Below are 16,060 nucleotides of genomic sequence, written 5' to 3' on the forward strand. Positions count from 1 at the left end.
TTTGGCCTGAAGCCACATCTTGGTATGCAAATTGTGTGGCAGGCCATGAATGCTCCCAAATTGGGAGTTGGGGTGTGGGAGGGGGTGAAGGCTCTGGCTGGGGAAGCAGGCTCTGGGGTGGGGCCAGAAATGAAGAGTTCAGAGTGTGGGAGGGGGCTGTGGGCTGGGGCAAGGTGTTGGGATGCGGGGAGGTGGGTGGTGGTGAGGGCTCTGGAGTGGGGCTGGGGATGAGGGGTTTGGAGTGCAGGAGGGTGAATTGTTCTGAGGGGAATCAGGGCTGGGGCAGGGGGTTGGGGCACAGGAAGGGTGCAGGCTCCAGGTGGTGCTTATGTCAAGCAGTTCCCAGAAGCAGCTGCATATCCTCCCTCCGTCTCCAAAGTGGAGGCATGGCCAGGTGGCTCTGCGCTGCCCTGTCTGCAGTTGCCACCCCTGCAGTTCCCATTGGCCATGGTTCCTGGGCAATGGGAGCTGCGGGGGCAATGTTTGGGGCAAGGGCAGCGTGTGGAGCCCCCTGGCTGTCCCTGAATGTAGGAGCTGGAGTGGGAACATGCCACTGCTTCCAGGTGCCATGCAAAGCCACAGCATGCATGGAGCGGAGCAACCCCACTCCCTGGCTGGACCGCCAGAGCAGGACATGCCCCCGCAGCAGGAGCTCAAGGGCCGGATTAAAACGTCTGGAGGGCTGGATGCGGCCCCTGGGCTGCAGGTTGCTCACCCCTGCTGTAGGGCCTAGGAGCCCTAGTAATGGAATCAGGACCCCTTTGTGCCAGGCATTGTACAAAGACAGAACAAAGAGACAGCCCCTTCCCCAATAGCTGGATTCATAATGCATGTTTTAACCAATTATATTCAAGTGTGAGTAACCTTTGCAGCAGTCTAGAAACAGATCTTCTGCCCTTGACATCATGGTAAAGGGTCTTGTTTCATATTAAACTTCTTCACTTCACTTGTCTTTCTAGCCAGTGATTGTAGCTCTCACCTGAGACTAAGGAAAAGCTCTAACTCTTCTGTTTGTTTAGGGGAGCGATTACCCAAACCAGAGCGAGGAAAAATGAGAGTGCATAAAATCAACAATGTGAATAAAGCTCTAGACTTCATCGCGAGCAAAGGAGTTAAGCTGGTCTCTATAGGAGCTGAAGGTATGTGAGTTAGGCTTGTGAATGTATCAACAGCCAGCCTCAGCTAGTGACTACAGTAGGACCTCGGTTACAAACGCCTCGGAAGTGGAGGTGGTTCGTAACTCTGAAATCTTTTTAATTCCAAACAAAACGTTAGGGTGGTTCTTTCAAAAGTTTACAACTGAACATTGACTTACAGCTCTGAAACTTTACGATGCTGAAGAAAAAAATGCTCCTTTTAACCATCTTAATTTAAATGCAACGAGCACAGAAACAGTTTCCTTACCTTGTCAAATCTTCTTTTTTAAAGGGAAAGAGTTTTTATCTAGCTTATGTTTAACACAGTACGGTACTGTATTTGCCTTTTTCGTTTTTGCTGCTGCCTGATTGCGTAATTCCAGTTCCAAATGAGGTGTGCGGTTGATCAGTCAGTTCGTAAGTCTGAAGTTCTACTGTATTAGCAGTCATCGGTCTTACCATCTCAGCGGAAGAGTTATTTTCTCTATACAGTAAGGTGTTGGAACATTTCAGCCCTCCTCTCCATCAGGCACTAAGATGACTGGATTATGCGAATAACTTGAATGACACCAAATGCCTATAGTTCAGTCAACAGAAAGAGATGAAATTGGGTCAGAGGTTCATAGTACTGGGAGCCTAACTGCATTCAAACAACGACGATTGCAGTTGCTGTAGTTTAGCTAACATGCGGGGTAACCACTTTAACAGAACTTATTCATTTCTAAAGTGTAACTTTACACTCACCATGCCTGTTTCTTAGATGGCGAGAATAACATTTGGAGAGTAAGAGTTATAGACGGCCAAGAGTTATAGACGGCCACGGTCAATTCCGAAGTCTGGATGTTCAGACCTTTAGTAGCCAAATCACCAGCAGTGCAATACATGTCAGTTCTGGGATGGGTTCATCCATCTCATCGGTGATCGTTACTTCTCTCCTCCCTCTTTTGCGGATTAATGGATTAAGCTAAAACTCACCCCCTAGGTAAAATATCCTTCTGTTGTGTGTGCAAGAGCATGTTTGGTGATGGAGGACATTCATCTGGAGTTATTACCACAGTTGGAAGTACCACAGTTGCTGCTGTGTAATAGATGAATACAGTGTGCATGGGGCTTTACAGACAGCCGTGGCCACAAGCAGACGTAACCATAAATATCATCAGCGTTGATACCTGCCATAGAAATGCTGAAGAGACACTGAATCCCACCTTACTGTTGTCTGAATGCTAAGGGGTTGGGAAAGGAAAAAACCATAAACTTATGGCTCATCCTGGGAACTGTTATGCAGTCAAGTCAGTGAAATCAGCAGCAGGGTTGGCTTAGAGTACCTGAGCATAATGCACGTGGTCTTGGCCCTGTGTGAAGAATGGCTTGTTCTGAATAAGGCTTGTAAGTATCTCCTCTTCTCCAGGGTTAGCTACATCCAAGGGAAGCCAGGTATGCTCAAGGCAATTTAAAAGCTTGTTGGGAGCTTGGAAATTAATATTGAACTCTGGTGATTGCCTATAAAGCCGTTTGAACAGTTAGTTCAAGGCATGATTCTTTCTCCATGGTCAGTTGGATGGCGGCATGCTGCTGTTTTTTAAAACTAATTGCCATTAGTGCGTGGATCGAAGAATGTGTCCAGAAAAGCAAAAGATTTGTATTTGCATTGTTCCAAGTCTCCAGGCCTGGTATTTCTTTGAGCTTTGCCAGACATATATGCTGGCAGTCAACTTATGCTTTGAAAAGCAAAATTCCTGCTTTCGGATCAGCACCTCAGATTTTCTTTAGTGGTTCTTTACGGCTGGACCCAGGGCCGGCTCCAGGCACCAGCGTAGGAAGCAGGTACTTGGGGTGGCACTCTGTCCAGTATCAGGGTGGCACGTCCGGGTCTTCGGCGGGAATTTGGCGGCGGGTCCCTCATTCCCTCTCTTCCTCTTTGAGCTGCTGCCAAAGAGGAAGGGAGGGGGGCGCGCCACCAAACTGCCACCAAAGAAGCGGTGCGATTGAGCTGCCGCTGAAGTGCCGTCACTTGTCTTTCTCTCCCCCCCCATTTTGGGGTGGCAGAAAAGCTGGAGCCGGCCCTGGCTGAACCCACTCCCAGCTTTGCCTCTCCTAGCTGCATTTATTTAATCTGTCCAAAGAAAACCACCCTGGTTAAACAGACCCCAGAGGAGCTTCACAGAATTGCAGAATAGTGAGAATATCCAGATAGATGGTCCACTAAAATGCTATTAATGGTGAGTTCACTTTGGAAAACTAGTTCTCCATTTACACAGATCACACAGATTTTTTTTGGATATTTCCATAATGAAACTTTACAATAAAGTCCAATAGCATGAAAAACAAAACAGTTTTTATCCTGATTTTTTTAACATTTGTGTCTGTCTCTTTGGGGTTCCTAAATGGGGAGTTTGTGAGGGAGAAGTACTGCATTTTTCTCACTATTGCAAATAACTTAAAATCTGTCAGTTTAAGATAACTAGTTTGAATGCAAAGTATTTCTCCTCTCTTCCTTCCCAAGGAGGATAGTCTGGAAGAGAATTAAATTCTTCCATCTCCTTATTGGTGGCTTCTGTATGTGCATCAGTACTCGTCTAGTTATAGTTCTCTACCCTTAGATTGTCCAGGCTACTACATTTTTAAACACGTTTTTTCCCTTGATATTTTTGTTGCAGTTTAGAATGTGGGAATAAATTTGGTTAAATTACCCACCCAGGAATATAGTTACGTTAGACAGAAATATTTTATTAGCGTATTTGAATCCTTTATGCCTCAGGGCATAAGCAAACCATTGAGTGGTGGGGGTTCGGAAGAAACTTCCTTTGGAGCAAGAAACCTCTGCCTATTTCCTCCCTCTAAAGCATCTCGCACTGGCGACTATTGGATAGGATGCTGGGCTGATCTGATATGGCAGTTTGTTCCCCAGAAATACAAGCTGCAGCAGCCGTCTCTTCATAGAACCTGGCCTTGCTCACAAGAACCATGACCTGTTCCTTGGACTTGTGAAACTCTCACAGTTGCTTAGACACCGAGGGGTATTGCTAGGACATCACTTGGCACTAGGCTACCTTGCAAAGCCAGTTTGAATTAATCAAGTAACATGGCTTGCACTGAGGTTGAAAGTAACTGGTGTCTGTTCCAACTAGTGCCACATTACAATTCAAGGTGCGGGGGTGTGTGTGTCTGATTTACAAAAGCCAATTTATCCACTGAGCTCTCCTAGATATTAGCTAGTGCTGTGACTGTTCAACAGCCCTCTTGGTATCTAGACTGACTTCTTTGTGCTTCCAAGGGTTTATCTGGTTTGAAAGAAACTTTTAGCTGCTCAAGAGATGTGAGAAATTCCATGTCTAGTTGTTCAAAGAAATCATCTTGCTATCACTGTTTAACTAATATGGGGTCCCTTAATCTCCATAATCACACAAGTTTCCTACTCTCCTTTATTTCATGCAATTGAAACTAATAGATGCAAACTCATCATTTTGAGGGGGATTGAAAGAGGGTTTCTTGCTGTATCTAGATCAGGGGGACCCCTCAGGGGGTCACAGGATTATTACATGGAGGGGTCACGAGCTGTCAGCCTCCACCTCAAACCCCGCTTTGCCTCCAGCATTTATAATGGTGTTAAATATATAAAAATGTGGTGTTAATTGATAAGGGGGGTCGCACTCAGAGGCCTGCTATGTGAAAGGGGTCACCAGGACAAAAGTTTGAGAACCACTGATCTAGATGGCTCCTGGCACTGTGACTGACTAGCATTGTCATAGGCTGAGTGCAGATGTAGTTGGCTTTGTCCGCATGGCAGTGGATGTTGCAGCCTATTACTCTAGAGAGCTGGGTTTAAACAGAAGTTTGCGGTGAGGTCATTAATAAAGCATCCTGCGTCCCTGCATGCTGATGCCCAATTGTCAGTTTTGTAGCCATTAGCCTTGTCTGCTCATGGGATCTGCGAGTGGAATTTGGATAGCGGGTGATTGGGGATGAGCTGTGTGTGGGAAGCTTGTGCTATCCGATTCTCTCTCAGAATTGCCAGATGTACCCGGGTATGCCAAAGAGGCAGTGTAAGGTCTGGATTCCCGAAACCCCACGAGTATTGCTAGTGAAACATGAACACTGGTCTGGTACCTCTGCTCCACTGTCTAGTATCAGAATGCAAACTGAAGGCCTTCTCTCACTGCTCCTTTTTTGTCCTTCAGAGTTTTGAATCCTCAGATGTGAACTCCAACTTTGAATGAAAAGATTAGCTTCCATATATCCTTTATTGAAGTGTCGCCCCTCTGTCCTCTATAGAGTAAAATGTAAACTGGTTAAGGACACACCAGAACTTAAAATCCTGAAGTGTTTGAATCAGAATGCAATAAACTCTTTCTGGATGTGCGGACAGTGCAATTGGCTTAGTATTTGGCTTTCAACTGGACTAGATGTTAATGGCTATTTACTGTAGCGCCTCTTGAAATTCTTCTCCTAGCTTGCTTGCACCTGGAAGTTGTTTGCTGATGTGTCTGTATGTAAGAAAACAAGGTTTTCCTCCATTCCTGGTGAGTTTAATGTCAATGTTCTTCTCTCCTCGATTGCTTTCAGAGATTGTAGATGGCAATGCAAAGATGACATTGGGCATGATCTGGACAATTATCCTTCGATTTGCCATTCAGGACATTTCTGTGGAAGGTAAGAGCCAGGCGTGTGCAAGCTGTGTCCTTGTCTTCTGCTTCATTGCTCTCCAGCACATTAGAGGGATCTGTGCAACTACAGCACAAAGAATGTACGATGGGGAAGATAGAACTGGTGCAGTGAATTGATGCAGTTTTATCGTAATCCAGGACATCTCATGCATCTGCAAGTCACGTTTCCAATGCACACTTTTTGCACAGCTGTCTGTTCTGGTAAATCACTTGCTGTGCTTCTACTTCACTTGCTCTATTGGCCGGAAGTGCTAAATACCTGATCCATGTGAATCTGGGACTGCGGGGTGGGTCATCAGTGTTCTTTTCTACACTGTTCTTCCCCTGTGCTGATCCATATTTTGGGATAGTCCTTCCAACCACCTAGTGGTAATAGAAGGAAGATGAGCTTTTTACCCCATACTTGCAGCTGTCCTGCCTCAACACACCAACTGGAGACTATCCTTCCTAGTTGGAGACAACCACGATGGAAAATAAACTGAGATCACCCTGAATATGAATTGCAGTACCTGACTTGCATGTTTTTGACCAGGTTGGCTTGTGACTCAGACACATGCTGTAACACTAAAATTAAACAAGGGGTAGGTTGAACCCTTTACCATCTGTGGATAAGTCTCAGTCATCTGTTACACTCTTGTCTCATGTTCTTGGTGTAAAACTCTACCTGGAGAGACACGCTCCTGAGCACAGACCCTTAATTGCCCTGTGTCTTTTGCAGAGACCTCTGCCAAGGAAGGGCTGCTGCTGTGGTGTCAGAGGAAGACGGCGCCCTACAAGAACGTCAATGTACAAAATTTCCACATCAGGTAACTGCTTGTCAGACCCCCTCTTAGCGAGTGCTCTACTCTGTCTGCTCCTTTACACGCTTCAGAAAGAGCTCTCCATGTTGGCAGGCAGTGCTGCGTGTCTTGAAGACAGCAAGAAATAGCCCATTCCCTTGGCCTCAGAGGCATCTCCATGAAATATTCAATGGGCCTGCCATTAGGGAAGTGATGTTTTCAGTGCAGCTTGGCTGGAACAAAACCCCCAAATTCATGCCTGTTTTGCTGTCGTTTAAATCTGCAATTCCAACCATTGCTGCCTCTTATCTGGGCTGTTATTCTCAGGAGATCCTGGGGGTCGAAGACCTGAAATGCCCATCTAAAGGAAGCATGCAGTAAACTGTGCATAGTAATCAGTCCTGCTACTTCTAGAGGCATTAAATCAAGGTGAACTGAAAAAAAAATCTGTTGGACTCTAGTGTGTATTGGTGATCATTTTCTGTAGTGTATTATACAGATACATGTATTTAACCCCATACACTAAAGCCATCTAACTCTCTGATCTCTTTCGTAGCTGGAAGGACGGTCTTGCTTTCAATGCCTTGATCCACAGACACAGACCAGAGCTCATTGAATACGACAAGCTCAGAAAGGTACATCTCTGCTGTGGCCATGTTATCTTCTCTTCGGAAGCCAAGTTCTGTGCTGCCTGACACACTCCAGGGAAACACGTGTCCCACTTAAACTCTGACCCCCCTTGTAGCTGCTAGCTGTGCCTCTTATTGGAATGTGAATTCCATGCTAGAAGGCAGGATTTGCAAAGATCTTCCTGTCACATGGTAGTCTCTGTTCCGTTCAGTGAGACAGGAATTGGAGTCTGGCAGGGAATGGTCGGCTTCTGGGAGCAGGTGACTGAGGAACGTTTGGGTCATTGGTGGAAAAGGTTAGACATGAATGCTTCAGCAAGTCTGCCTTCAAGAGGAAAGGGGGAAGATGTTAGGCAGCCTGCTGAGCAGCCCTTGGGGCAGCAGTGCCATCTCTGTTAGAGGGAGCTTCCAGTGGCTCAGGGTCGTAACACCTTTTTGCAATGTCCTTTTCCCAGGATGATCCTGTGACGAACCTGAACAACGCCTTTGAGGTGGCCGAGAAATACCTGGACATCCCCAAGATGTTGGATGCCGAGGGTAAGCTTTCCAGACAGTCGCTGCAGTAACCACCTGGGTCAGTGGAAGCTTCTGCCATTGCAATGGAGATGACCCAGTCCCATGAACAACTTGCTTGTCAAGGCAAGAGGAAAGTGCATTTCCTCCATTGCTGCGTCACATAGGACTGGGTCTCAGGTGGTCTGATCTGACAGGGCAACCAGCCTGGCTTGTGTTTAAAAGTCAGACTTGGCCTTCCCTACAGCATTCACATCTCCCACCCTTTCCATGACTAGGCTTGTCTTTGCAAGGCCACATAAGGCTAATCCTGCAGCTTTGTAAACGCGTGACGGATCACAAATTTGTTGTCAAATGCATCCTGCCTTTCTCTGTTTTCACTAGTAGTGAAGCTGTCCCAACTGGAACTAATTGCCCTCTGATACCTTGGCCGCTTCTAGCTGTTCATTCCCATTTGTAAGTGTAATGCTCACAGAACATAGTGACCTTTCCTGCATAGGGCCATAGTGTGAACTGAACGAGAAGTGAGACCGGAATTGAGGAACCATGTGTTGGTTACTTTGGGTAAAAGTGCACCCTGGTTCCTTTTTTGTGTGGTGATAATCTCACTAGACTGTCTCCACCACTAAATCCCAGGGCCAATATTCCCTTTTTAAAACAGTCCCAGAAACCGTAGCAGCTGCCCTAGATAAAATGGTTCATTCAGTACCAGTAGCTGCAAATGGCTTGTGTTTAGTCTTGGTTGACAAGCTTATCTTTCACGTTCTGTAGTATATCCAGGACAGTTTTGATGGCCTCTTCTGCCCACCCAGATATTCTAGCACTTCTTTTTTTAGAGAGCTGCTTATCTACAGGACTACAGAATGGTGAAGAGCGGGTTTCTTGAGATGATGTGCGGGATGTGCCTTGGCCATCAAGTCTGACTCAGTGTGAAACCAGGCTCTCCCCACAAGGGCATTAACACTTATTGTTCGCTTGCAGACATTGTCAACACAGCTCGCCCTGATGAGAAGGCCATCATGACCTATGTATCCAGCTTCTACCATGCATTTTCTGGCGCGCAGAAGGTACCGGAGGCAGCTGTGTTCATCTCGCTATAACTCTTCGAACTGCGGCCTCCTACACTGACTCGGTTTTTCTTGCAGATGGCAGTGGTCTCTTGCTGACTGGAAAGCAAATCTCAGCTAGTTCATACATGCTCAGGGAGCTGTCCAGCTTCCGTGGCTCCAGCTATTATGTAACGCTAGAGGGACAAGAAAAATAAAATGTATAGAGTAGGTGACTGGGGCATATTATTAATGAGGGGGAAACTATGTAGCAATAAACAGTAGGAGAAATCAACTTTCCAGCCAAGAAGCTGAATCCCAAGACCGATAGCAGTGTCTCAGCTCAAGGGCTGCTAGCGGAGTAGAACTAGTCATCTTGGGAGAGTCTCAGACTTTAAGGGACAGGAGCTCTGAACTGAGTGGAAAAGATTTAAAACAGCCCATTTGGCTGAGTCACGCTCCAGCTTAGGTTTGGATTCCAGTCTGAAGCAAGCGCCTGTGCCCCCTCAGCTGCATGCCAGAGGGGCTGGGAGGTTCCCACGCTGCTCTCTTCACTCTCCTCCCTTTCTTTCTGTGCAGATATTGTAGGCACTCTCAGGCCCGATGAGAAGGCTATCATGACATACGTTTCCTGCTTCTACCATGCTTTCTCGGGGGCTCAAAAGGTGAGCTTTTGGCAGGTGGAATTGCTTCTGCTTCTACGCATGTCTTGTCTGTTCAGCTGCCACTCATCTTGCACACTGAGCAATTCACAGGCTTGTTACACATTAAGGGCTTATGAGAAATGTGGTGAGTGAAAACGGCTGGAATGATCACTGGCCACTGAGACTGGTAGAGAAACAAAAACGTAGCCCCTGGCAATAATAAAAATCTAGGGTGGTTGGTACATTGTACATTGCACTGCCACTGAAGGGTCACTGCTTCCAGCAGCCGGCGGGGGTGAGAGGAGAAGTAATCACTCCATTTTTAATTGATCTTTTCACTGTCCTCCAAACACTGATGTTAGGTGGGAGATCTTCACAGTCACATCTTATGGAGCTGGAGGGGAGTGAGCTGTCTTACATTATGGCAAGCCATGAGAATTACAGGGCTGCTTGCCATAATCCCCTGGCTGAGGCTCCTTTAACACGCTTGATGCAAAGATGTCTAAACTCAAACTGCTGGCCCAATAGAAACTAAAAAAACTATTCCAGCTGGGGATGTGGGGATAATTAAGTGCCCAAATAACAGCCCCCAGTGGCTGTTGTGGTGCAGGAAGGTAGCTGACAGAGTGCTCAGCTGAAATTAGCACTCAAGTATTTATGATCACAGCAGGACTCTTGGATCACTGGCATAATGAGCACAAATCTGGATGACTCAGCTGACTTAATCAAATTTGATTCTGCATTAGGCTTTTCATTTCCCATGAAAATGCCATGTCTGTGCAATTGGCACTGCTGTCAGTTGATTGGCGCGTAGGATAGCAGCAGCACCATCATTTGAAAGTCTTGGTGATGACAGTTTAACCTAGTGCATATCCTGTTTGCTTTCTCGTCCCCTTCCTGAGCTGTGTCTCATGTGCAGTTACAATCTTATCCAGGACCCTTATCGCTGCTGTTAATATGCCTCTCATACTAGGCTCTGCAGCAAAAGTAGTGCCAAGTGAGATTGGCATCAGCATTTCTGTTAAGTGCTGGTTTCCCTCGTTTAGCTAGAATATCCTTCTCAGCCCCATTTCATCTTGGATATTGCTGTTTTGGGATGGTTGTCATCCTTTGGCAATGGAGAATATCACTAGGAAAGTTAGGTTTAGGAAAACAGACTTGTTAGAGTTCTCTCAGTCCAGACATTGCTTAAACACTCAGCTCTTTGAGGAACGTACCTGACAATGCCCAAATCCATAATAGATTAGCCTTGCTGTTACCCTCTGCTATTGTAGGGGAAAGGACAGATATTCTCTGAAACCAGCATGGCTCTTTATGTAGACAACTGATTGGGAAGAACATTCTTCAGTGGCAGCTAGATACTGCCACTAGATGACTTTTACTATCATACTATTTTCAAGAGCATCTAAATCCCATTTACAAAAGTGACTTGATTCTGAGGCCCTAACGTGCCTGTTAACTTTCAAATAGACTGTCTCCCAAGTGCCTAAGTCATTTTGGAAATGGGACTTACGCTCTCTGGAAAATCTTTCTAGCATTGTCCTGACTCACTATCATCTCGATTGGGGTAAGTCATTACACCTCTGGTTCTCGGAATCAAGCCCCTCTGTTAATATCAAATCTACTATGGTTACACTCTTGCTGGGACTCTGCTGACTGAAATATGAAACTAGATTATAAGCAAGAATTTCTATGCTGCTTCTGCTTTTCGTGGTGTTCTTAAACTGTGGTTTTTCCCTTCCTTCCCTTACCACACTAAATGCTTGTGTCTTTTGTTCGCATTTAGAACACAAATCCAGGTCAGTTGGATTGTCTTCAATTGCTTGTGTAGCTGCTGTAGTTTGGACGTTTGAGATGCATCTTTAATTGCTGATTCACTTTAAATGCCATTTTAGTGCTGACTGGGCTTCAGGGGATAAATGAGCTGTTTAGATGCCTTGCTGCAGACCACGGGTGTCTGTCCGGCTTTGATTTTTAGAGAGAACTGTTGAGTAAACTCTTTGGGGCAGGGACCATGGTTGCCCTATAGGCTTGTACAGGAGCCAGCACCGCTGGGGTCTTCTGATGCTACTGAACCAAGTTTTACTTGTTAAACCATTATTGGAGCAAGGCTGAAACTAGTCTCCGATCTGCCATCAGTAATGGAGGCCCAAGTGCAGATTAGGCGCCTGGCCATTACGCCCATGGAAAATGGCACTATTCTAGCTTGGTAGCATTTCCTCCCGCCTTTTCGCTCGTGTGAATGATTACATGCCGTACAAGGGAACAGAGCAGCAGGCTCTGAGGGTCCAACCGGGGCTCAGACAGAACTAGACGCATTTCATTTAAAATGCGAGGCACCAGACGTGTTACACCTGCCCACGTTCTTGGACCAAAGATGGGGAGTAGCTTCCTTTATTACTTGTTCCCCTAGTTCATAAGAGCCCCATTGTGCTGGGCACTTTCAAACACAGAACAAAAGTGAAAGGCTGTGCCCCAAATTGCTGACAGCCTGAGACAATGGATGAATACGGACACCTGGCGGAGTACAAGGGAACAGTGACAGTATTAGCGAGATTGGCAGTGGTCAAAGCACACTAGTAGCCTAACCGTTCTCGTGTTCTGTAGGCATCCTGGCTTCCTTGAAATGCATTCTGGATTCGAATGGCTGTTCCCTTCGTTAGGAAGTGAGTTGCCCATAGTAGCAGATACTGAGCTAATCTGTTATATAGTGTAGGGCTGCGCTGGGGATGCTTACGAGGGCTATTTTATGCAAAGAGGAGTAGCCTGCATCTTGGCTGCCTGTGAGTTCTGAAGCAGTTTTACAAAGCTGGAGGCAGAAGGGCAGAGCTGTACCTGATCAGTAAATTGCCTCAGCCACAGGCACTCCGATGACTGATGTTTGACGGTTCATAGATTCCGAGGCCAGAAGGGACCTTTGTGACCATCTCGGCCGACCTGTGTAACGCAGGCCATAGAACAGGGGCGGGCAGACTACGACCTGGGGGCAGTATCTGGCCCTTCAGACGTTTTTAATCTGGCCCTTGAGCTCCCACTGGGGAGCAGGGTCCAGAGCTTGTCCTGCTCTGGCGTTCCAGCCGGGGAGTGGGGTTGGGGCTTGCCCTACTCTGCGCGGCTCCTGGACGCAGTGGAATGCCCCCACTCCAGCTCCTATGCATAAGGGCAGCCGGGGGCTCCATACGCCACCCCCGCAGTTCCCATTGGCCAGGAACCATGGTAAGCACTGCCTGGAGCCTGCACCCCTGAGCCCTCCACCACCACTCCCTGCCGCAGCCCAGATCCCCCTCCTGCCCTCAACTCCTCCAGCACAGAGCACCCTCCTGCACCCCAACCCCTCATCCGCATCCCCAGCCGAAGCCCTGTCTCCCACACCCCAACCGCCTGTCCCAGCCCGGAGCCCCTCCCACACCCAGAACTCATTTCTGGCCCCACCTCAGAGCCCACTCCCCCAGCCAGAGTCCTCACTCCCTCCCGCACCCCAGCCCCCAATTTCGTCAGCATTCATGGCCCGCTATACAATTTCCATACCCAGATGTGGCCCTCTGGCCAAAAGTTTACCCACCCCTGCCCTAGAACTTCCCTATAATAATTCCTAGAGCAGATCTAGGATTCTGACCTAACATTTTTCACATGCTGCATACGTTTGTCAGCGCTGGATCCTGTTCAGCTGTAGGATCTGATTATTAAAGATCAGGATTAACTTAGTTAGTAAAGTGTAAAACTTTTATAGGCTGAAAGCATTAACCTTGTTTGTTAGCCAATGTTTGAGAAACACGTACTGGATACGTATTCCATCTGGACTGAAATGTTTCTATTAAAGTCTGACCTTGTGTGTATTAGCTAGCACTTCTCCCAGGCATCCCTGGGTGGATGTAATGTGTGAAATTCTGGCCTGGCCAGATTGTGTGATTGTTCTTTGTCTGATCCCAATCTCTAGCAGCACAGCTGGCATGTTCTCTGCATCAGCTGGTATTTATTAGCTTCTCGTAGCATGCGGTGGTTTTTCCAGTGTTCTTGTGTCGTGCTCTAATTCCAGTCCCAAGGCTGAGGTGGCAACGGATGTGTGCTGCATGTGAGCATGTCTAATATGGTTAAGTGGTACCCAGCAGTGTGAGGAGGAGAATCCAGACTGCTTGTCGCTTGTTTTGTTGCTAACGGGAATCAAACTTCTGCTGTCTAGTCTTTTTGGCAATTCGTTTCCCCAGCTCTGTTTTCTTCTCCCCATCCTCCTATAGACCCTCTTCATTATTTCTGTTGATGTCTGGCTTTCAACTACTCCTTTTGGACTCTTTCTGTGCTGCATACAAGGTACTTGATCTCTTGACTTTCCTTCTTTGCATCCACGTATCCCACTCTCCTGTCTAATCCACAGAGGAATTTCGCTTTTCCCCACCTGCCTTGCAGAAGGAAGGCATGTGTACAGTACTGAAGGCTCCAGTGAAATCTCAGTCAGGGAACCGGGGCTTGTTCTCATTGACAAAGCGAAAAGATTGATAACCATGTGAATGCTTGTGGCCTCAGTGCCCTAGTTCTGGGAAGACAATAACCCAGAATGCAGCGGCTGAAATGCTGAGTGCCTGGACAAATAGTGAATTTTGGAGCTAAATCCTGAGTTTAAGCATGAGGAGTCAACGGGTGTCGAATAAGGAGCAGAATATGCAAAATGGAGAGATTCTGACACTACCACAAACACACTTTTTTGGGAGAATACTAGTTTATGAACTCTGGTAGTCCAGCCAGTTAACATTCCAAGTGAGAATGCAGCAATCTGGTCTTGTATCGTTTTAGGGTGCAACTGACCGTGTGCTCCATTCTTATAAACCAGAGAACCAGGTGCGGTGCCTAGGGGAAGATATGGGAGTCTCAGATGCTGGGGAGGGGATCTGGGTGCAGCATGGGAAGGTGCCATGTCAGAGACTCTTTCAGAATTGCTGTAGGCTGGCGCCACAGTCTTGCGATGATGGGCAGATCCTCATTCCAGTAGCTAGCAAGCTGGGCTTTCACAAGGCTCTGGGGATGGGTGGCCTTGGAGATACAGGCACATGAGGAGCAGTCCTGAGATCTAGGTCTTACTCCTTGCTTTGCCCCAGTCTCAGTGGCATGTCGCTTCTGTTTCCCAGTCTATAAAATGGGCACATGCCTACCTGACTAGGGTGCTGTGCGGTGCTCAGGTGCACATGAACATGCAGAGGGCTTAATCTTCCCCTCAAGGCAGTGGAGAGGCTCTGGCCAATAGCCATTCAGATATCACCTGCTTATGCTGAGCTTGGAAAAAAGCTTTGATCGGTTGGATCTATCCGAGCCAGAATTCCCAAGCGCCATTGGAGGCTCCCTGCTCTGTGGAGCAGACGTTTGGAAGCCACAGGCCTCAGCGACTGGAGGATAGATCTGGTGTTGGCAGAACACACCAGGGCAGCTCAGGAACCTACTTCCCAATTAGTCCCATTAGCACAGGCAATGCTGGTCTGGGCTGTGGGAGCCGGAGCTAGGGGAGCCTCCCTGGTGGGCGAGTTGCACTGTCACGGTGAGTTATGCAAGGGGAATCTTCTAGCTGGTGAGGCTTCAGGGTAAATCTTCCACATGACATGGCAAGTGCTGATTAAACCTGTCAGCAAGTCCCTCTGAGGGGACTGGTCTAGCTTCAGAGTGACTTTCCTTTCCTCTGTGTGGGGGCTGGACAGATCATAACATTGCTAGCTTCTCTTTTCATGCATTGTCCTTGCTCCTCTGCTGCAAATGGCTCTAAAATCCACCCCCTTCCCCTTTTGCCTCCCCCCAGGCTGAGACAGCAGCGAACCGAATTTGCAAAGTGCTGGCTGTGAACCAGGAGAACGAGCACCTGATGGAGGACTATGAGAAACTGGCATCTGATGTGAGTCCCCCTGCCTTCTGGCCACTTCCCTGAGTGGAGGGGAGCGCTGAGCTGGAGGCCGACAGGGAGCCTGGCAGTGTATTGTGGAGGGTGGCCTACGCTTTTGGGATGTGAGAGATCAGGGATGTCAATGGCTGGAGAGACATGGCTCCCTGATACATTCTGTGTCCGTTGGTACATTCCCCAGCCTGACTGCAACTTCCCCCCTTGAAGGGCCAATGATAGGTACGTTGCTGCTGCCCCTCATGCTCCGCTTAACCTGAGTCTGCTCACCCCACAGCTGCTGGAGTGGATTAAACGCACTATCCCCTGGCTGGAGGACCGCGACCCACAGAAGACCATTCAAGAGATGCAGCAAAAACTGGAAGATTTCCGTGACTACAGGCGCGTCCATAAACCTCCCAAAGTGCAGGAGAAGTGTCAGCTGGAGATAAACTTCAACACTTTGCAGACTAAACTCCGGCTGAGCAACAGGCCTGCCTTCATGCCCTCGGAGGGCAAGATGGTCTCGGTGAGTAACGGTGTTTGTCTGAAGCAATGAGGCACTGAGGGCAGGGAAGACACTTGAGGGGGAAGGGCAGAGCAGAGCGAGGTCTTTAGTGCAGCGGAGTGAGCAGAACTGAGTTTGGCAGAGATGAGGAGGGAGCGGTCTGTACCAAAAGCTGCCTTGAGTCCGCTTACTAGCTCCTATTAACAGTCCAGAAGCAACTTCTTTTTGGGTGACCTGCTTGCGGGGTACTGCAGCCAAATGTTGGACTCCTTGTGGGTCGTCCCTCT

At 47.7% G+C, this 16,060-nt stretch overlaps 1 protein-coding gene across 4 annotated transcripts in view; it reads left to right on the forward strand.

The window, feature by feature from the left end:
* Positions 1-16,060, forward strand: part of ACTN4 (actinin alpha 4) — a 78,435-nt gene that overhangs the window by 43,033 nt on the left and 19,342 nt on the right. For 2 of the 4 annotated variants that reach the window (XM_030544395.1, XM_030544393.1), the window contains exons 3-10: positions 1,020-1,139; positions 5,700-5,786; positions 6,519-6,606; positions 7,136-7,214; positions 7,664-7,745; positions 9,347-9,432; positions 15,191-15,283; positions 15,564-15,794. In XM_030544395.1, coding sequence (XP_030400255.1) covers positions 1,020-1,139; positions 5,700-5,786; positions 6,519-6,606; positions 7,136-7,214; positions 7,664-7,745; positions 9,347-9,432; positions 15,191-15,283; positions 15,564-15,794 — 866 coding nt within the window. Of the gene's footprint in view, positions 1-1,019; positions 1,140-5,699; positions 5,787-6,518; positions 6,607-7,135; positions 7,215-7,663; positions 7,746-8,702; positions 8,789-9,346; positions 9,433-15,190; positions 15,284-15,563; positions 15,795-16,060 lie in introns of all 4 variants that reach the window. The other 2 variants (XM_030544392.1, XM_030544394.1) reach the window with 1 other exon arrangement.

Source organism: Gopherus evgoodei, unplaced genomic scaffold, assembly GCF_007399415.2.
Source record: "Gopherus evgoodei ecotype Sinaloan lineage unplaced genomic scaffold, rGopEvg1_v1.p scaffold_34_arrow_ctg1, whole genome shotgun sequence".
NCBI classification, from domain to species: domain Eukaryota; kingdom Metazoa; phylum Chordata; order Testudines; family Testudinidae; genus Gopherus; species Gopherus evgoodei.